General features: G+C 34.8%; 1 protein-coding gene across 4 annotated transcripts in view; it reads right to left on the reverse strand.

Moving 5' to 3' along the window:
- arhgap29a (Rho GTPase activating protein 29a) overlaps positions 1 to 21,633 on the reverse strand; it is a 54,974-nt gene that overhangs the window by 2,079 nt on the left and 31,262 nt on the right. For 3 of the 4 annotated variants that reach the window (XM_051098152.1, XM_051098155.1, XM_051098154.1), the window contains 19 exons: positions 18,977 to 19,073; positions 17,090 to 17,162; positions 16,665 to 16,725; positions 14,585 to 14,731; positions 13,659 to 13,723; positions 13,403 to 13,513; positions 13,207 to 13,287; positions 11,373 to 11,543; positions 9,963 to 10,100; positions 8,313 to 8,503; positions 6,052 to 6,224; positions 4,167 to 4,295; positions 3,779 to 3,877; positions 3,428 to 3,591; positions 3,133 to 3,321; positions 2,895 to 3,032; positions 2,192 to 2,424; positions 1,780 to 2,095; positions 49 to 154 (listed from right to left, as the gene is read on the reverse strand). In XM_051098152.1, the coding sequence (XP_050954109.1) occupies positions 49 to 154; positions 1,780 to 2,095; positions 2,192 to 2,424; positions 2,895 to 3,032; positions 3,133 to 3,321; positions 3,428 to 3,591; positions 3,779 to 3,877; positions 4,167 to 4,295; positions 6,052 to 6,224; positions 8,313 to 8,503; positions 9,963 to 10,100; positions 11,373 to 11,543; positions 13,207 to 13,287; positions 13,403 to 13,513; positions 13,659 to 13,723; positions 14,585 to 14,731; positions 16,665 to 16,725; positions 17,090 to 17,162; positions 18,977 to 19,073 (2,682 nt within the window). Of the gene's footprint in view, positions 1 to 48; positions 155 to 1,779; positions 2,096 to 2,191; positions 2,425 to 2,894; positions 3,033 to 3,132; positions 3,322 to 3,427; positions 3,592 to 3,778; positions 3,878 to 4,166; positions 4,296 to 6,051; positions 6,225 to 8,312; positions 8,504 to 9,962; positions 10,101 to 11,372; positions 11,544 to 13,206; positions 13,288 to 13,402; positions 13,514 to 13,658; positions 13,724 to 14,584; positions 14,732 to 16,664; positions 16,726 to 17,089; positions 17,163 to 18,976; positions 19,074 to 20,949; positions 21,232 to 21,633 lie in introns of those variants that run through there. The other variant, XM_051098153.1, reaches the window with a different exon arrangement.

Genomic DNA, 21,633 nt, shown 5'->3' on the forward strand with positions numbered 1-21,633 from the left:
TGGTTGTTTGACAATAACTGCTTATTAGCCAAGTAAAACAATACTGACCTGGAGCAAAGTCTTTGTCAGACCTAATCTTCCCCTCTTTCACCTCATCCATTAGGTGTGTAGAAGGTATTACAGAGGAGTGTCTTTTATACGTCTTAGCTTTTGGCTGTTTTGAAACAATGAAACAAAGAAATATGAATTACTGCTCCTTTAGTAGATACAGTTTTCATTAGACTCAAGGAATTTTTATTTCCAAGATTCGGTTTGGTCTTTTCTGCAAGAAAAAACAGTTGGAGGACTTTTCATCAGGCATGGTGGATAGAACTGGACCATCTTGGACCACAAGGGCAGGGATGCCAGGTTTTAACAACTAAACCCACCCAATTGCTACTCAAAACTAGTCCAATCGCGTTTTGAGGGGGCTCTCACATTCCTAGGGGTAAAATACACATATTTTGTCAGGGTTCCCCTGGTAAAATGAACATTCCAGAGGCTAAATATCACGTTCTTGAGGTCACTTCAACCCACGGACATGAAAAGCAGCCCACAGAAATAGTGTTAAAAAGCACAATTCAGTGGGAAGACCGTGGACTTGGCAACACCGGTCCTAAATAGCTTGATCAAGATGGTCCACCAGCTGGTAGTCCAGCTAAGCAACCATCTTGACCAGGTAATGACAAGGTTGGACAAGTTTGAAACCTATCAAACTACTGTTTCAGAAGCTGGTTTTAAGGACTTTGCAGTAAGATAGCAAGTTTTATACAACAGTTCTTTCTGGTCCTCGAATCTGATTGGCTGAGAAAAGCGTGATATTCTAGTGCAGGGGTGCCCAAACTCGGTCCTGGAGGGCCGGTGTCCCACAGAGTTTAGCTACAACTTTCCTAAAAACACCTGCCGGGAAGTTTCTAGTATGCTTAGTAAGAGCTTGATGTGTCTAATTGGGGTTGGAGCTGACCTCTGTAGAACACTGGGCCTCCAGGACCAAGTTTGGGCACCCCTGTTGTAGAGAAACTCCAACCATTTCACTCTTTCTATCACTCCATTTGCGGTATTTCTCACAGGGATACTCATAGAATGTAGTTTTTTTAGGTGAGAATGTACTTGTTTAGACTTCAAATATGCAGTTTGTTAATAAAAATAATGTCTATTTGAAAATTTGCTTTGATGTTTTCGGAGATGTGAGTTACAGGGTGCAGCGGCCGTTCAGCACTCATGAACCCGCCGAGAGCAGCCTTACCTCAGCCAGTTCTTCTGGAATTTGCCACTGGCTCTGATGTCTCTATAGTGGTTAAACATGAGATATAGTTTGTTTTGGGTAAACCTAATGGGCAGTCTTTGGTCTCTTTAATTGATTATTTGTTCCAGAGCAAACTGTTTTGGCTGACGGCAAAATCTCATCACGTTATATTTTATGTAACATTAACACCCACCGTTCCTTTGTTACTAGTTCTAAAGTGCCGTTTTCAAATAAGTAACGATTTAACTGTCAACTTGAGATTTGAAACCATGGCCGAAGGAAGTAGTTTGCACAAAAGGGGGTTTTAAAGACACTCTGTTTCTTATGTATTTATACACTCATGCCATCGAACTGTTGTATAAATGCAATATAACACTCGTAGCCGTGCTATATGGCTGTATACAGGCACGCTGTGATTACCTACGACTGATATATAGCCATATCGCCCTGCTACTCATGTGATATTGCTCATGTATATTTATTGTTTTTTTATATAAAAAACAACAACTATATTTTTACTAATTTACAACATAAATATCAACAAACCGTCTCACCTCCTTAATGTCCACCAGGGACTTTGAATGTCGGCTAAGCTGTTGCTCTTTCTCCTGTGGAGTGAAGCGTGATTTGATGGGGAGCGGAGAGCTCTCTGCGACAGGTGAGGAAGGTGGAAGAGGACTCAGAGGAGTATCGAAGATCATCTCATAATGGCGGATTAAAAGCTCCACAATCAGGGCCTGGTAGGGGTAGTCCACCAGTGAGGACAGGGAGACCTCTGCATCGGCCTGTCGGGGCTTGATCAGTGTGGGCCCAAAGATAATACCTAGATTACTAGCAGTCATCTTGTTCTCATCTGCCCTTTCTGACACCCTATTATAAAGAAACAAACTGGTTAAAATAAATGCACAAATAACGTGACAGATTTACATATTTGTGCATGGTTGGATCTGTGTGGGAGTCAAACACCTGTGCAAGTGCTGAATAAGGAACTGCAGTGTTTTGTAGTGGGCTGAAGGAAGCTGACGCAGCAGGTCTTTAATCTTGAAGAGGACCCGGTTGAGCTCTACGCTGATCTGCGGGCTGTCAGAGGCGGGACTTCCTCTTGACGCCTCTACCTCGTCAACAATGATACTCTGACTCTCTTTGGCCAATCCGATGAAGTCGTTATAGTATCGGAAAAGAACCAGGGGCTCTGGGAGCTGAGGGGTATAAAAAGATAATTTTTATTATTAAAAGAAATATATAAATTGTTTTTAATTTTATTTTTAAATAAGGTAATGAAGTTAAAATATTTATTTAAAAATAAAATAAAACTATAAAATCCTGAAAAAAAATAGCAGGACAAATAAAAATAAATAAATAAATAAAAATAAAATAAAATAAAATCCTGAAAAAAAATAGCAGGCCAAATGAAAAAAAAAAAAAAAAAAAAAAAAAAAATTAAATTAAATTAAATTAAATTTTTAAAAACCCTACAAATTCCTGAAAAAAATAGCAGGGCAAATGAAAAAATAAAATAAAATAAAATAAAATAAATAATAGCAGGGCAGGGCAGATAATTAAAATAAAATAAAAATTGAGAAGTGGGGCTAATAATTAACATTTTTAAAAATGTTTCTTAAAAAAACATTAATAAAAAAAAAATCATAAAAATACGTTTGACAGACACCTGTCGTAGGTAGAGTTTGAGGACGTTGCTGATATCGTGAGGGTATAGATCTGAAAGCTCCACCAGGTCTTTGCCATTCTCGAAGGCCTGACAAAGCTTCTCCACCCGCGATTTGGCACCGTTAACACGGTAAATTCCCTTTTTAAAAAACAAAACATCTCCTTTCAGTCTTGCTCAGCATTTACAATATCCTCATATCCTCCAGGAAACACACAAGACACGGAGAGGAAGTACACACCTTGATATTCAGAGCCCTGTTTTCGATCTCTGAGGTGCACTTTTTGATGATGAAGGGGATTCCATCAGGACTGTTCTTGGCTGCCTGAGCAAAGTCGATAGCAAACAGATGCATTTTTCCCTGCAGCTTTTTATGCCCACACTGGATGGCGAGAGTCTCCAAACACTTCTTATGACAAGCAAGAGAACACTGAAAAAAGCAAATCCCCATACATTATTCTTCACTCTAAAGGCATGAAATGAATTTGCAACACAGAATTTGTGTTTAAAAGATCTGTGCGCATGCAAGAACTCACCTCCTCGCATTCAGCACCGTGAAATACCACAAGACTATCACACTCCCTGCACTTCGACGGTGCACGGAGCTTCCTCAGCTTGTGCGTCTGTGCCGCTTTAGACATCTGAGTGTTGCGGAAGGGTCCAGGAGAGCTGGCTGCCTCTGTAATCATTTCGCTCAGACCTAAAATACAATATTTAGAGTTTTTTTTTCTCTGTTCATTAAGATATTTCTTTGAAAAATGTTTCTAGCAACAATTCTAGCTGACTGTCAACATGCTTGGATGACATTCTGTGCATTCTGTACAATATGTATGCAATGTCAAACGGCTAGCAAGCATGTTTGTGTTATTCAATGTGCAAAAGCTCACCATTATCTGAAGGAGATGGTGGTTCTCTCTCATCCAGATCATCTGCTGAAGACATGGTGCCTGTGGATGGGGTTCTGGGAAGCCTTCTCTTAAAATCACCTGGAAAATGTCAGAAAGGGATCATTTAATGCATTAAATTTAATGCATCCTTGCTGAATAAAATGTTTAATTTCTTTAAACAAATCTGAACGGTAATGTATGTGAGAGAAAACATGAGAGAATACTGTAAGCACTCAATGACTTTCTGGGTAATTATACACTAGAAAGCATGACTGGTTGGTTTACCATAACTATGCTACACACACTTGTGACACAAGACCTGTCGATCATGTGTTTTTTACCTCAAGCGTTAAGAGATTTATAAGAGTAGGAGTGAGTGTTGCTGTACCTGGGCTTGCCGTAGGAGAGTCCATAGAGCGAGATTCGCTGCTTCCTCCAGCGCTCTCCGAGTCACTGCACATGCCTCCACCCTGACTGCTGGTCCTCCAGACCCGAAACGGACCCTGGATCCTCAGAGCTGTTGAACACAACATAACATTCAATTTATGTTGTATGTATGTCCATCCTTGTGTTTAACTATATAAGATAGAACATACATGACTGATTCATGAACAAATGACTCTTATGAAGCAATTCATTTCTAGTGAATCATAGTGTACCAGTGTACAGTGATTCCTGAAACAAATGACTCTTCTGAACAGGTTCGTTGTTACAGAAGTCTTCAGAGCAGATATACAGTAATAGACAGGTTACCAAAACAAATGACTCTTATAAACTGATTCCTTTTAGTGAATCATAAACATATAGTGTACCAGTGCAGTCTGACTCCTGAAACAAATGACTCTTATGAGTTGGTTTATTTGTATTGAATCATAAATATATAGTTTGCCTGATTTCTGAAGCAAATAAGTCTTTTTTCAAATGACTCTTCTGAAGCAGTTACTTTCTAGTGAATCATAACCAAATAGTGTACCAGTTTACAGTCATTCCTGAAACAAATGAATCTTATGAACAGGTTCTTTTTACAGAACACCTCAAAGCAGCTTTATAGTAATAGGCAGATTCCCAAAAGAAATGACTCTTATAAACTGATTCCTTTTTAGTGAATCATAAACATATAGTGTACCAGTGCAGTATGAGTCCTGAAACAAATGACTCTTGTGAGTTGGTTCATTTGTACTGAATCATAAATGTATAGTTTGCCTGATTCCTAAAACATGAGCCTTTTTTTGGTGAATCACAATCAAATAGTGTACCAGTGTACAGTGATGCCTGAAACAAATGACTCTTTCAAACAGTTTCTTTTTACAGAAGGCCTCAAAGGAGTTTTACAGTAATAGGCAGATTCCCAAAACAAATGACTCTTATGAATCAGTTCCTTTTAGCGAATCATTAAATATGTAGTGTACCAGTGCAGTATGACTCCTGAAACAAATGACTCTTATGAGCTGGTTCATTTGTATTGAATCATAAATATATATATTTCTGATTCCTGAAACACATCAGCCTTTTTTTAGTGAATCATAACCAAATAGAGTACCAGTGTGTAGCCTGCTTCCTGAAACAAATGACTGTCACGAACTGGTTCTTTTTAGTAAATCAGAACCATATAATTTACCAGTTTAGACCAATTCCGAAAACAAATGACTTTTACGAACTGGATATTTTCATTAAGAAGTACTTTGTTTGAATCAGTTTGAAAGAGTGCACTGTAAAAGTTGCGGTATTACGGTATTAATACACCCAAACAAACCGAATCAAATTAAATTTAAATCAGGATTCAACTGAATCCAAACCTGGTAAGTCAGAAATAAACTGAATAATTACTGAAATAGTATTAATACCCAGCCCTAACAATAAATAGGATGATAAGTTGATTCAGGAAATAGGAAATGAGAGTCAAGAACATCTCCACAGATGATCAGCTGAGTGCTGCATGTGTATCTGCTGCCCACTTCCTCTGCCCTTTCTTCTTCCACACTCTCGTAAACCTTAATGAGAAGTCTTAAAACACTAATGTGTCCAATTGATCTCTGATAAAAGCAGGTCTGACAGGCGTATCTCAGAGCAGAGGTTTGATCTGTCATCAGTGAAAAGAACTAACTTTTTCATGAAAGAGATAAACGAGGGCGCATCCTGAGGGACTGATTCGCTTTTTGCATTCCAGGGAAGTCATCCAAGTCCCGCAGTGACGCAGCCTCACTGGACCTCACAGAAACGAGCGCTTTTAAGGAAAATTTGTTCACTAGGAAAGAGTGTGTTTGATGCGCTACCTTGAATATCCGTACTGCTGTTCGAGCGTCCGTCTGTCATCTTTCCGGTGCGTGCTTGGACGTGACTCTCCACCTCGTCTGCGCTCAGAAAGTCTCCAGGTGTGAGAGACACCTGGGACAAGTGAACTTGGGTTGAGTGGCCGCTATTCATCACTCGCTTTGAGTGGGGCAACCTGCATGAACATAAAACAGAATTTTGGAAAACCAGTTTGGACTAGTTTAGACAGCCACAAACCTGATATGAGAAAGAACACTGTTGGTCATTAAAATGCTTAAAAAATGTGTATGTATTAAAAATGTAGTAAAAATATGTTAACATTTTAGATTAGGAACACATTCAGTATTAACTAATAGTTTTTGCTCATGCAAACTAGTTAATAATGTGTTCCCAAATCTAAAATGTGGCCAAAAACACGCATTTCTTCCACAAAATCTATATTAACCAGTGTTATTTTAGTATTTAGTGGTGTCAAATTGATTAATCGCGATTAATCACATCAAAAACAAAAGTCTGTGTTTACATAATATGTGTCTACTGTGTATAATATATATGTAAAAAAAATAATAAATATAAAATATTTATACATATTTTTATTTTGGATGCAATTAATCGTGAGTAATTTTGTTATATGCTTTTGTCATTTTTTCTATTTAACTACAATTTTTTTGTTTTGTTTTGTTTTTTTAAAATTATTTTTTAGGTTTAGCATTTTCATCTCATATTTATATTTGATTTATATTTTATATAATACTTTATACTATTTAATAAAATTCTATTACATATTACAATTTATATAATGAAATAATTTTAATAGTTTTAGTTAACAATAACTATATATAACAATAACTAACAATATTTATATCACAAATCGATTAATCGCGATTAATCATTAATCAAAAAAATAAGCTTACATAATATATGTGTGAACTATATATTTATATGCACATGTATATGTTTAAGAAATATACGCAATAATTATATTTATATATAATATAAATCATATTATATTATATATTATATATATATATATTATGCAAACAAACTTTTATTTGGAATGCAATTAGTCATGATTAATCAATTTGACAGAACTGTTTTATATATTTTATAAAATTTATTAATATTTTCAATTAGCTTTTATTTTTATATTTTCAGTTTTTATTTTAATTTTAGTCTGTTTTAGTCATTTTGTTATATGCTGTTGTCATTTTTTCTATTTAACTACAACTTTTTTAGATATCTTTAATTATTTTTTAGGTTTAGCATTTTCATCTTATATTTATATTTTATTTAATTTCAACTTTATTTAAACAAAAAATATTTGACAGTTTCAGTTAGCAATAACAACACAGATAATTACGATTAATATGTTAAATATTTTATACTATTTAACAAAATTCAGATTCTGATCTGAAATTATTTTAATACTTTTAGTTAACAATAAAAACAGTGATATTTATATAACACAATGCAAAAAACATTACCAGTCAGATGTTCGAACAACATTCAAGATGTTTTTGCAAGATGCACTGCTTATGAGATGTCTGTATACAAATTAGGCTAGTCCACAGGCATCTCAACTAATGTTTGCTTACTAGGTTGAATTTTATAGACATTTATAGACAACAGTTGTGTGTGTGTGTGTGTGTGTTTAAAAGAGAGATACTGATGAAATTCAGTTTTCACCACCTTCCAGCCATTTTCAGTAAAACCTCTTAACAGTTCAAAACAAAAGGCCTGCAAATCACTCACCAATCCACGAATAAAAAAGTATCTTGTGTTAAAAAAGTGGGTGTTTTGACTGGACTGCTTTTGAGTTTCGTTTCAGGACTAAGAGGTGTGTTTTTAAACAGGTTGCTCTGAAATATGGCCCCCTACACAAAACAGGATATCAACAACTCGGATTTGTGTGCCAGAAGGAGTGTGTGTAGACATGAGATCTGATAAATAGAAACATTCCTCCTTTCACTCCTGTCCCGTTCCCTATATCCCTCTTTGCCCTGACCACAGCCATTTCCTCAGGAAGACCTGAGGGCGACCACACAATTGTGTGACATTCTCACCAACACAATTCAGTTTCTCTCTCTCTTTCTCCATCACTCAGTGACTTAAAAGTCAAAGATCTGGAAAAAAATAAGCAGGCTGCTGCCAGTTTTGAGAAGCAGAATTTGGCATAGTGATTCCAAAACATAGATTTTCCAGGATACTCATCTTTGTGGGAACGTTCTGAGCTGGGAAGTTACAGATAGTTATGTAAGCCTACCCTGTGTTTTGTGTCCCACAGGTGTCAAAGGAGAAGGATTCCACCCTGGTTCTGTCAGAGGGGAGACTCTTCACGAAATCAGTGTAACACAGACCCGGTTCGTACAGTTTAGCGTTCTCGCAGAGCGACTGGAAATTCACAGGCAGGGAAACCACCTGCGCCTGCTGCATCTGAAACCAGTTCACTGTTACCTGCAAACAAGAAAATAAATTCTTATTATCATGACACAAATACCTCTTCCTAAATGCACAAAAAACAGTTGAAGTCGAAAGTTTACATACACCTTACAGAATCTGCAAAATGTGAATTATTTTACTGAAATAAGAGGGATCATACAAAATGCATGTTATTTTGTACTGACCTGAATAAGATATTTCACATAAAATAGTCCACAAGAGAAAATAATAGTTGAATTTATAAAAATGGCCCTGTTCAAAAGTTTACATACACTTGTTTTTGTACTACTGTGTTGTTACATGAATGATCCACTGTTTAGTAATAGTCGTACATGAGTTCTTTGTTTGTCCTGAACAGTTCAACTGCCGTTCTTCAGAAAAATCCTTCAGATCCCACAAATTCTTTGGGTTTTCAGGCTTTTTGTGTATTTGAAACCTTTTCAACAATGACTGTATGATTTTGAGATCCATCTTTTCACACTGAGGACAACTGAGGGACTCATATGTAACTATTAGCATCACTGATGCTTCAGAAGGAAAAATTATGCATTAAGAGCCGGGGGGTGAAAACTTTTGAATTTGAAGATCTGGGTAAATGTAACTTATTTTGTCTCCTGGGAAACATGTAAGTATCTTCTGTAGCTTCTGAAGGGCAGTACTAAATAAAAAAAAATTAGAAAAATGTAAACATCCTCATTCCATTCAAAAGTTTTCACCCCCCGGCTCTTAATGCATAGTTTTTCCTTCTGGAGCATGAGTGAGCGTTTGAACCTTCTGTAATAGTTGGAAATGAGTCCCTCAGTTGTCCTCGTGTGAAAAGATGGATCTCAAAATCAAATACAGGGTTCAAATACACAAAAATGCTGAAAAACCAAAGAATTTCTGGGTCCTGAGGATTTTTTCTGAAGAACAGCGGCCAGTTTAATTCTTCAGGACAAACTCATGGGACAAAGGGACTCATGGACAACTACCACTAAACAAAAAACACAGCTGTGAATCATTCACGTAACAACGCAGTATTAAGAATCAAGTGTATGTAAACTTTTGAACAGGGTAATTTTTATAAATTCAACTATTATTTTCTCTCATGGACTATATGTAAACATCTTTTATGTGAAATATCTTATTCAGGTCAGAACTAAATAAAAAATAACATGCATTTTGTAAGACCCCACTTGTTTTGGCAAAATAATTAACATTTTGCAGATTCTCCAAGGTGTATGAAAACTTTTGACTTCAACTGTAACGTTACAAATTAATAGTTTTAATGATACAAGATTTATGCCTTGACCATTCTGGTTAACATTTCTGGTTAATACGTTGTGAAATTTAATCTCTAGCCTGAGGTCAGTTTGTTAAAGTGCGGTCAACCAATTACACTCCACCCTAAGGAGTCCAGGTGTGCCCGTTTTGTCTGAAAGACCAGTAATAAGTTAGATTTTATCTAAGTGTGTGTGTGTACATTATTACTCACTGCTTTCAGGGTTAGATCACACTGAAACACAAGCTCTCGTATCTGAGTGAGAATCTCGCTCTTGGTGTTGGCCAGGTCCACTCTCTTCACCCCGACATCTGTGATGCACTGCTTGTAATGTTCTTGGGCTTCCTCTGCCTAGAAACAGCCAAATACAAACACACTTATATTTAGACCAGGATACTTCCTGTTAAATTCCATTTCTGGATTATATTTGTGCCATAAAACAACAGGTTATTTACAGCAGGAGAAAGTACATTTGAAACTAGTTTGGTAAGCCACAAGAGACTAATTTATAGTTAAACTATAGTTGTGACTATAGTATAGGAAAAGCTTTATTAAGTACAAATACAAAAGTACAAATTACTAATCAAAAGTTAAGTTTTGATCTATTTACGGTAGGAAATTAACAAAATATCTTCATGGAACATGATTTTTACTCAATATCCTAATGATTTTTGGCATAAAAATAATATATATAGTAATATAATAGAAATATATAATATGTATATAATAAAAAATAATATAATGCATAATTTTGACCCACACAATGTATTTTTGGCTATTGCTACAAATATACCCATGCTACTTAGGGGTCCAGGCTCACATATATAATATTTATAACCTATTTAATGTTTTAATTATATTACCAACGATTTTTATAATATATTTTTAGCTGTATTTAATGACACTAAAGAAAAAGGATCTTAATGTTAACCTAAGGAGAAAACATAAATTAGATTCAACATTGTTATTGTTCACTAAAACTTAAAAATTAACTGAAAAAGCTGACATAGAATAAAACATAATTATTAAATGCAAAACATTAATTTTAAAAAACAAAACGTGTTGTCTCGACAACTAACTGAAATGCAGTTTCAGTTAATTAAAACATGCAGTACTAAATTAAAAAAATGAAATAAAAATAAAGCTTTATAGAAATAAACTAATAAAAAAAGCATAACATAAGCATAACAAAAATACTAAAATTAAAATACATTAAATGTACAACTTATTTAAAAAAAACACTCTCTAATTCAAATGAATCAAAGTTCTAATTTAAAGCAATCAGCAAATAATTTTGGAAGTAAAAAATGGTTTATTTGAGTTTAAAAGAACTGGACTTCCCAATGATACAATGACACAAAAAAGCACTTCTTGACCACTTTTTGATGGAAAAATTGCTTGTAAATGGACCAGTTAAGCTATTTTCAGAACAGCTGAGATGCACTATACACTTTTGAAACAAAGTCAGTTGCATCACTGCTTTTATCAAATCACTCCCTAACACAGATTTACATTTTCATGACAGTAGAGTGTGCAATACAGTATCCATTTGGCACTTACGAAGTCTTGAATAAAGCAACGGTTGTGTTGAGGAATTTGGTGTGTGCTGTATCTGTGTCTGACCTTCTGCAGAGCCTCCTCCTCCAGTTTGCGTCTCTTCTCCAGCTGTTTTCCTCCCGCCGTTCCGATCTGTTCCTCCTCCACTCGATTGGTGGAACAGCGTGCTTTCTCGTACTCTTCCTGCCTCTGTGCCTTCAGGATCTGGGCCTTTTTCAGCGCACTGTCGGCTTCATGCTGGAAATATACAATATAAACAGAAACATGTTAAAGGAACAATAACGAAAATAGCATGTTTAACGCAAGAAAAACTTTAAAGGGATAGTTCACCCAAAAATGAAACTTTAGTCATTAATTATTCACCCTCATGTCGTTTCAAACCCGTAAGACCTTTGTTCATCTTCGGAACACAAATTAAGATATTTTTGATGAAATCCGAGAGTTTTCTGACCCTGCATAGACAGCAAAGCAACTGACACATTTAAGACCCAGAAAGGTAGTAAGGATATGGTTAAAATAGTCCGTGTGACATCAGTGATTCAACCGTAATAGTATGAAGCTGTGAGAATACTTGTGTGTAAAGAAAACTTCTTTATTCAACAATTTCTTCTTTTCTGTGTCAGTCTTTGACGCACGCTCACGTACCTTACTACCTTTCTGGGCCTTGAATGTATCAGTTGTTGTCTATGTGGGATCAGAAAGCTCTCGGATTTCATCAAAAATATCTTAATTTGTAATAAAAAATAAGGTATTACGGGTTTGAAACGACATAAGGGTGTGTAATTATTGACAGAATTTTCATTTTTGGGTGAACTATCCCTTGAAGCTAAAACTAAAACCAAAAAATTTAATTAAAAATTTTAATGTTTGTTACCCAAATCAAAATATAAAAAATTATTTATTTCAGCTAGTTGCCAAAGCTATTTTTCTCATTTTCATTTAGTTTAACTTAATATACTAAAATAATCTAAACTAAAACTGAAATAAAAACGATATAGAAATTGTTTAAAAATAAAAAAGAAAGAACACTATGAATTTTAATTAAAATGAAAATGTAACATAAAAATGTACAAATGTTATTAGGGTAAAATCAGATTCCATGTTGACTTTAAAACTAACTATTTTATGTGCAAAAATCTTTGACAAATATTAAAAGTGAACTAAAGATAATACAAAGCTTCACAAAAAATTCTGCATATCTGACCCCTGCACAATATTTGGCCGAGATACAAGTATTTAAAAATTGGAATCTGAGGGTGCAAAAAATCAAAATATTGAGAAAATCGCCTTTAAAGTTGTTCAAATTAAGTTCTTAGCCATGCATATTACTAATCAAAAATTAATTTTTGATATACTTATGTTAGGAAAATTTACAAAATATCTTCATGGAACATGATCTTTACTTAATATAAAAGAAAAAACAATTATTTTGACCCATGCAATGTATTTTTGGCTACTTATGTGCTACTTACGACAGGTTTTGTGGTCCAGGGTCACATATACAGATCCATAACACATTTATATAATTATCAAATCACAAGGAAGTACATACACATTGCCCGTTCAGAGGCACTACAACACAAACAATCGCACTTCAGAGCGCAGGTGCACATAAGCACTACCTCAAACTTTGTTTGTTCCCTTTTTCGCAATAAGTCATGCTTAGGTGCTAAACAGCTGCTTATAAATACCTCACACAAAAACACGTCTGTAAACCAACAGAATGAAGTCTCTGCAATAGAATCTGATGTAATTAGTGCTAACACTGAGCCCCTATTAGATCAGCAGTGGAATTTAAACAACAAGCAGCCTGACAGCTCAGACAGCTCAGTTTTCAGAAAAAATGAGCGACGTATTTCGCAAATACTGCTTTTGATTGACTGCATTAAAATTTACCCACCATTTTCTTCTGCTCTCTCTGCCATTGTTCCTTCACCTCCTTCCTCAACTTATCCAGTTCATTTTTTCGAGCTTGCAGAGGCTGAAATGCAAACACGGAAAGCAAATACACTTTTGAAGAAGTGGTACATTTCCTATTAATCGGTTACACAATGAACGGTTAAGATTATAATCAAAACAAGGAGCAGTAGTCGTACCTGCATGAATTTATTGGACTGTAGAGCAGCTGTGGTTTGCATGATCAGCTGACTGTATTCGATATCATTCTTGAAGGCAGAGATGTAAATATCCCGGAATGGCATGTGCTCCTGAAATAAAGCACACGGTATTGAACAAACAGATAAAAAGATAATACCATCATTTGTTTAGCAAAGAATTTTTGTAGTCTCAGAATGGAAATGTGTAAGTTGCATTGTACTTTTATGAAGTGCATATCACAGCAGAAACACTGACCTGTTGAGACGCCAGCGCCTTTGCAGATTCAGCCATCTTGGCATAGCTTTTTGCACACTCAATGTCTGGGAATAAAAGCGAAGGAGTCATTGATTGTCAGGGCAAGGTTTCATTGGCTGAAAGAACTTTTAATGGCTATCTGAGGTCTGGGGCCAATAATGTTCTTTAAAAGAAATTAAAACGTTTATTCAGCAAGGATGCATTAATTTGATCAAAAATTACAGTATAGACTTTTATTTTTGACACAAAAGCTTTCAATTTCAAATAAATGCATTTGAACTTTCTATTCATCAATAAATTCTGAAAACACAAAAATATTAAGCAGCACATCTATTTTAAACATTGATAATAATAAAATAATAATAAATGTTTCTTGAGCACCAAATAAGCATATCAGAATGATTCCTCAAGGATCATGTGATGCTGAAGACTGGAGTAATGATAATAAAAATTCAGCTTAGCATCACAAAAATAAATTACATTTTAAAATATATTAAAATAGTAAATAGGTTTTTTAAAATAGTAATAATATTTCACAATTTTACAGTTTTTACTGTATTTTTCATCAAATAAATGCAGACTTGGTAAGCATTAAAACATTAAAAAACAGCTCAAAACTTTTGAATAGTAATGTATGTCTTGTGAATTATATTATCATGACCATTGCATATGTTACATATAATAGTTTATGTGACCCTGGACCACAAAACCAATCATAAGTAGCACATGTATATTTGTAGCAATAGCCAACAATACATTGTATGGGTCAAAATAATCTATTTTTCTTTGATGCCAAAAATCATTAGGATATTAAGTAACATCAGTGGAAAGCTTATTTATTACACTGAAAAAACCCATTAAACATGACTGCAATTTGATTGACAACTAACTGCAACTTCCTCATTTACTAATGTTGCTCTACTCACCCATATTAATACGCTTGTCCACCCAGGCCAGGAGTTCCTTGGTGTATTTTGACCAGGCTTTGGCATAGAGCAGGGCCGACTCCACCCCGCTGTCACTGCGGAGCAGGGCTCCGTCCATCTCCTCCACCCTCGCGGGCGGAGAGGGTCCTGCGAAGAGGACAGACACACAGCCAAACACATCAGTAAGGATGAGCGGAAGGGGCTGGCGAATGGATCCCAGCAAGCCCACCCCAGACATGTGTGTGTTTACAGCAGGGGCAGGGTGCTTGCGTGTCTGTGCGTGTGTGACAGATGGAAAGTGTTTACTGACCTTGGGGCTGTATTAGAGTGGATTGGCCTTAAGCAGCCCTGACAGGATTTAAAGTGACGGCGAATGTGTGAGTCGAGAGCTTACTTACACATGCTGAGAACGATCAGTGAAATCTGATCTGAGAACAGCTGTTTGATGTGTGTCTACATGGGTGTGATCGGTATAAAAAGTGCTGCTAAATTTAAACCTTTGCAACTGTTTTTTTATTTCCATAATGTGATTTTACTGAGTAACAAAGTATATTTAAAGAAGAAAAAACATCATTTTATCCATCAGAAATCAAGTGGATCATAAAAGTGGAGTTGAAGAAAGCTTGGTAACATTAGGTGAAAAAGACATTTGCTTGAGAAATTTGAAAGAAAGAAAGAACAGATAGATAGATAGATAGATAGATAGAAAATAAACCGAAAGAAAGAAAGAAAGAAGGAAAGAAAGAAAGAAAGAAAGAAGAAGGAAAGACAGAAAGTAAGATAGATAGATAGATAGAATGAATAAATGAAAGAAAATAGAAAAAAGAAAACAGAAAGAAAGAAAGAGAAAGATGATAGACAGATAGATAGATAGATAGACAGATAGAGAGATAGAAAGATAGAAAGAATGAATGAATAAATGAAAGAAAATAGAAAAAAGAAAACAGAAAAAAGAAAGAAAGAAAGAAAGAAAACAGAAAGAAAGAAAGAAAGAAAGAAAAAAAGAAAGAAAAAAGAGAAGATCGATAGATAGATAGATAGATAGATAGATAGATAGATAGACAGATAGATAGACAGATAGATAAATAGATAGACAGATAGATAGATAGATAGAAAGATAGATAGAAAGAATGGATGAATAAATGAAAGAAAATAGAAAAAAAGAAAACAGAAAGAAGAAAGAAAGAAAGAAAAAAGAAAGAAAGAGAAAGATGATAGATAGATAGATAGATAGATAGACAGACATGCAGACAGACAGATAGAAAGATAGATAGATAGATAGAATAAATGAAAGAAAATAGAAAAAAGAAAACAGAAAGAAGAAAGAAAGAAAGAAAGATAAAGAAGATAGACAGATAGAAAGATAGATAGATAGATAGATAGATAGATAGATAGATAGATAGATAGATAGATAGATAGATAGAATGAATGAATGAATAAATGGAAGAAAATAGAAAAATGAAAACAAAAAGAAGAAAGAAACAAAGAAACAAAGAAAGAAACAGAAAGATGATAGACATTGATAGACAGATAGATAGACAGATAGATAGATAGATAGATAGATAGATAGATAGATAGATAGATAGATAGATAGATAGAGAGAGAAAGAATGAATGAATGAACGAAAGAAAACAGAAAAAAACAGAAAGAAGAAAGAAAGAAAAAAGGAGAAGATAGATAGAAGAATGAATAAATGAAAGAAAATAGAAAAATGAAAAAAAGAAGAAAGAAAGAAAGAAAGAGAGAAAGATGATAGATAGATAGATAGATAGATAGATAGATAGATAGATAGATAGATAGATAGATAGATAGAATGAATGAATGAATGAAAGAAAATAGAAAAAAACAATGAATGAATGAAAGAAAAAATAGAAAAATAGAGAAAGAGAAAGATAAAAAGAGAGATAGATAGATAGATAGATAGATAGATAGATAGATAGATAGATAGATAGAAAGAATGAATGAATGAATAAATGAAAGAAAATAGAAAAAAGAAAACAGAAAGAAAGAAAGAAAGAAAGAAAGAAAAAAAAAGAGAAGATAGATAGATAGTTAGAACGTAAAATGGACTGACTCTTACCTGGAGGGTCATCTTTTTCCGGTCCACACCCGCCAGACTCCACCGTCAGGTTTTCAAAAGACTGAAATAAGACACAGGAGACAATAAAACGACAGCCGAAAGAACAAACAATCCAAGACAGAAAAGGAAACACGTTTTATCTCCCATATCTGCTTTATCTGAGTGCACTCAGTCAAATCACAATGCCAAAATGTCACTGGCTTTTTCCATGAGATATATCACAAGGGTGGTCCAAACAGGAAGCGCACTCTTCTCCAAAACAGACCTTGTTTCTATTTTTCTTTACTGAGCTTTGCACTCTCTGACCCCCATCTCTACAGCACAGAAAGAGGCCACAGCTTTCAGACTCTGACGTGGCTTTCAACCACCTGTTGATCTGACTGCTTTAAAGTGTGTGATTAGGAGGAAATAGCGGGAAATCTCACCCTGCTCCTGCGGGCCTGAGGAAGCCCCGAGGCTGAGCCGTTCTCTACATCTCCCATAAGGAAGTCAGACACTCTGAGGAAGACAAGATAAAAACTTACTCAGCATTAAAAAAAACACATACATACAGCAAGACAGCTATGTTTCATGCCCTAGTGTTATCTTTGCTATCTACTGCCTACATAGATATCTAGCTTTAAAGGAAGCATTCAAACAGTCATGAAACCTTAAGTGAGTGATTTGGAACACTCTACATAGGCAACAGTTAGCAATATTTACACAAAGTACACAGGAGTTTTGATATTAGCATGTGGCTAAGCTAACACTGCAAATGCTCTCACTCAATACAGACCTACTTAAAAACCAAAACTACTTTAAAAAACACTAGAGATGCATATTTAACTCCAAAGTACAGCAGAAACTGTACAATTTTGTAATATTTTACTATTTAAAATAACTGCTTTCTATTTGAATATATTTTAAAATGTAATTTATTCATGTAATTTCAAAGCTGAATTTTTAGCATCATTACTTCAGTCACATGATCCTTCAGAAATCATTCTAATATTCAGGTTTGCTGCTCAAAAAACATTTATTATTATAATTACGTTAAAAACAGCTGAGTAGAATTTTTCCAGGTTTTTTTGATGAATAGAAAGTTCAGAAAAACAGCATTTATCTGAAATAGAAATCTTTTGTAGCATTATAAATGTATACGTCTTTATCATCACTTTTGATCAATTTAAAATAAAAGTATTAATTTCTGTAATTTCTTTCCCAAAATATATCAATTTCTATAATTTATATAATTTCTTTCTCCTAAATGGTATAGTGTATAAGCTTTTTGTTTAAGATAAATGCCGATCTTTGGATATTTCTATTCATGAAAGAATCCTGAATAAAATATAATCAATTCTTTTAAATATTGATAATAATAATATTGTTTCTTGAACAGCAAATCAGCCTATTAGAATGATTTCTGAAGGATCATGTGACACTGAAGAATAGAGTAATGGTGCTGAAAATGTAGCTTTGATCACAGGAATAAATTAAATTTTAAAATTATTCAAATAGAAAACAGTTATTTTAAATAGTAAAAATATCTAAAAATTTTACAGTTTTTTGCTGTACTTTGGATCAAATAAACAGTCTTGGTAAGCAGAAGAGACTTCCTTAAAAACATAAAAAATCTTACTGTTCAAAAACTTTTGACTGGTAGTGTACTTTGCGACCATTAAAATGTTTTATATATGAATGTATGTAGTACAAATGTAATCCAGACGTACTACACTCATCATGTCATCATTATCATGTGACACACATCATCAGTTGTGTCACTTCATTGCAATTCTCAATTCCACCCCCATGGCCTCATGGGACAGTAAATGGATGCACGCTTCAGAATCACTCTGAATTTGGATATTTCATATACAGTTTTTTGCCTACTATATAGTAGGAAAGTATGCCTATTCGAATGGAGCCATTGCCATCTATGCAAACAATACAATGCTTTCTTGGAATTTTTCCAAAAACAAGATATCTTAGGACACAGTGTCATTAAGTTTCCATTTGAAACAGCTTTTCCCTATGATGCCTTAAAATGCTGAAGCTTGCCAGGATTTGGAACAAAGCTAATGACTCACACACACCATCAGGCGCACTCCTGACGTTAAAAACAACAAGCAACACCTAAACCACGTAGAGTCTGTGTTATCTTATAAAACAGACATGAGCTGAACACACATTTAGCTTGCTGACTCAGGGAGTTCGCTATCCTGTGTGCAGATGTTTCAGAGGTTTTTTGTAATGACTAATCAGATGTTCAGATGTTTTATGACAAAGCAATTAATTTACAGTAACATATAATGAAACAAGTGTGCTGCACTTACACATTGCCAAACGTGAAGGCCAATGTATCTATGGAAGTGTAGATCTCGGAAAAGAGCGTCTGCTTATTGTCTTCATTCACTTCCTTGAAGTTCACACCTGTGAAAATTAGAACAAAAATTAGATATGAAAATATTAAAATACATGTTCTTGCTTATTACATGGCTATTAATAAAACAAATAAACATTGAATGTATTGTTTATATAAATCTTAAATGATAAACTATGAAAAAATCTAATGATTTTTTTATCATTTATCACAGACGCTTTAATAACCTTGCTGGTCATCCAGCCTGGTCTTAGCTGGTCAGCAGGCTGGTTTTAGAGGGGTTCCTTAGCTGGCCAGGCTAGGAGACCAGCTGGAACAACCAGATAAAACCAGATTGACCAGCCTAGCCAGGCTGGAAGACCAGCTAAAACCAGCTACTTCCATCTTAAACCAGCTAAAACCAGCCAACGATCTTAGGCTGGTTCAGCAGGGAATGCTCATAATAATATAGACAGAACCAAACTTAAACATTTTAAAATGACTAATTAAATAAACTTTTATCAGTTTTTCTAGTCACTTACTACATAAAAATACTCTACCAGTCAAAAGATTTTTAATGTTTTTTTTTAAAGAAGTCATCAAGTCTGCATTAATCTGATCCAAAGTACAGCAAAAACAGCAAAAATTGAAATATTTTTACTATTTAAAATAACTGCTTTCAATTTGAATATATTTTAAAATGTAATTTATTCCTGTGATTTTTTGCAGAATTACTCCAGTCACATGATCCTTCTAGAAATCCTTGTAATATTCTGATTTACTGCTTAAAAATGTTTATTATTATTATTATTATTATTATTAAGTTGGTAACAGCTGAATAGAATTTTTTCAGTTTTCTTTGATAATTGGAAAGTTCAGAAGAACAGAATTTAGCTGAAACAGAAATCTTTTGTAACATTATAAATGTCTTTATCATTACTTTTGATCAATTTAAAGCATCGTTGCTAAATAAAAGTGTTAATCTCTATAATTTCTTTCCAAAAAATTGGTATTGTGTGTAGCTAAAAGCTTTTTATTTCAGATAAATGCTGATCTTTGGATCTTTCTATTCATCAAAAAATCCTGAAAAAATGTACTCAGCTGTTTTAAATATTAATAATAATAATAAATGTTTTTTGAGCACCAAATCAGAATTTTAAAATGATTTCTGAAGGATCATGTGACACTGGAGTAATTATGCAGAAAATTTAGCTTTGATCACAGAAATAAATTACATTTTAAAATATATTAAAATAGAAAATAGTTATTTTAAATAGTAAAAATATTTCATTTATTGCTTTTGCTGTATTTTGGATCAAATAAGTGAGCAATTCCTTAAAAAAAAAAAAAAACATTAAAAATCTTACTGTTCAAAAACTTCTGACTGGTAGTGTATATAATGATAAAGTCCAATACTACTCTAAGACTGGCAGTAAAATAACGGCTCAGTTTGCAATCTGCAAAAAACTTGGCTTCCTGAGTCTAAACACCGGACTGCTAAAGATGGGGAGGAACTAAACAGCAGTGTAAATAAGCTACAATCAGCTCCAATAATAAACACTGTGAAAATAAACAAGTGGCAGACCTCGCCAAAACCACTGACGCCATTCCTATTTCAACACCCTCCCCCCTCGGCTCCAAATCCACCCCAACACACCCTCCAAAACGAGGAGAACAAAGATTTATGAAGAGAAGGGAGGCCAGTAGATGTCCAGGTGCCTCATTCCAGCAGATTTCACCTGTTTTATACAGTATCTGGTCAGCATCGGTTTAAACTCCACTAACTTACCATTGAATCATTACTGTCTCAGTTTGGCGTTCTGGTTTCATTCAACCAAAAAGCTTCAAGAACTTCCGAAATACACTTAAAAAATCATAGCAAGGTTAAAAACCAAATGAAGAACCTTCCTTCAAAACACAAACCAGTTCCTCAAAGCGAACACTTACCGACCACCACACTTCCCATCCAGTTAGCAAACACCAAACCACCAGGAACAGACAGATGAAAGTCAAGATCGAATAGTTCCCAGGACACTTTTTAGGGTTGTTCCTCGAAATTCTCCAACAAGCTTTGCTTGAAGACAATCCTCATCTAAACGTACAAACCAAAGCAGACAGGTTGATCTACAGCTTGACTCCTTGAGAACTTCCACAAAACAGTTTTAGATTCCCAAGCGTACGTGATGCGAATCAGAAGCTCCTTCTACCACCGTTTACGAAGTTCTGTCTGGTCCTCACGTCCCCTTGTCCCTCCACATACCCCTCCCCAACAGGACATCCTGAAGCTCGCAAGAACACAATGGCAGCCCTCACCGTCCACACACAATCCAAACGTGGAAGTTACATCACCATGCAAAAATGGCATTGTTTTTTTTTCACGTTTTCCCCCTTCTCTCTGGGAAATCAGGCACCAGTGAGGCTTGCTAATCAATTTCGCCTCTAAATCTAGAGGGAGGAACTGATAAAGCATGGATGGGACCAAACACTGAGCCCCTGGAGATGCAGTTTGGACGTTTCCCACAGAAGATACCGGACGTATCTGTTCAGATAAGGATGACACTGACACGTCTTCACATTGGAGGTGGTTAAAATGCACCTAACTGGGTGTGAAGAAGAATTCTGGGTAGGGTA

The sequence above is a fragment of the Labeo rohita genome, chromosome 24, assembly GCF_022985175.1.
Source record: "Labeo rohita strain BAU-BD-2019 chromosome 24, IGBB_LRoh.1.0, whole genome shotgun sequence".
Taxonomy (NCBI): Eukaryota; Metazoa; Chordata; class Actinopteri; order Cypriniformes; family Cyprinidae; genus Labeo; species Labeo rohita.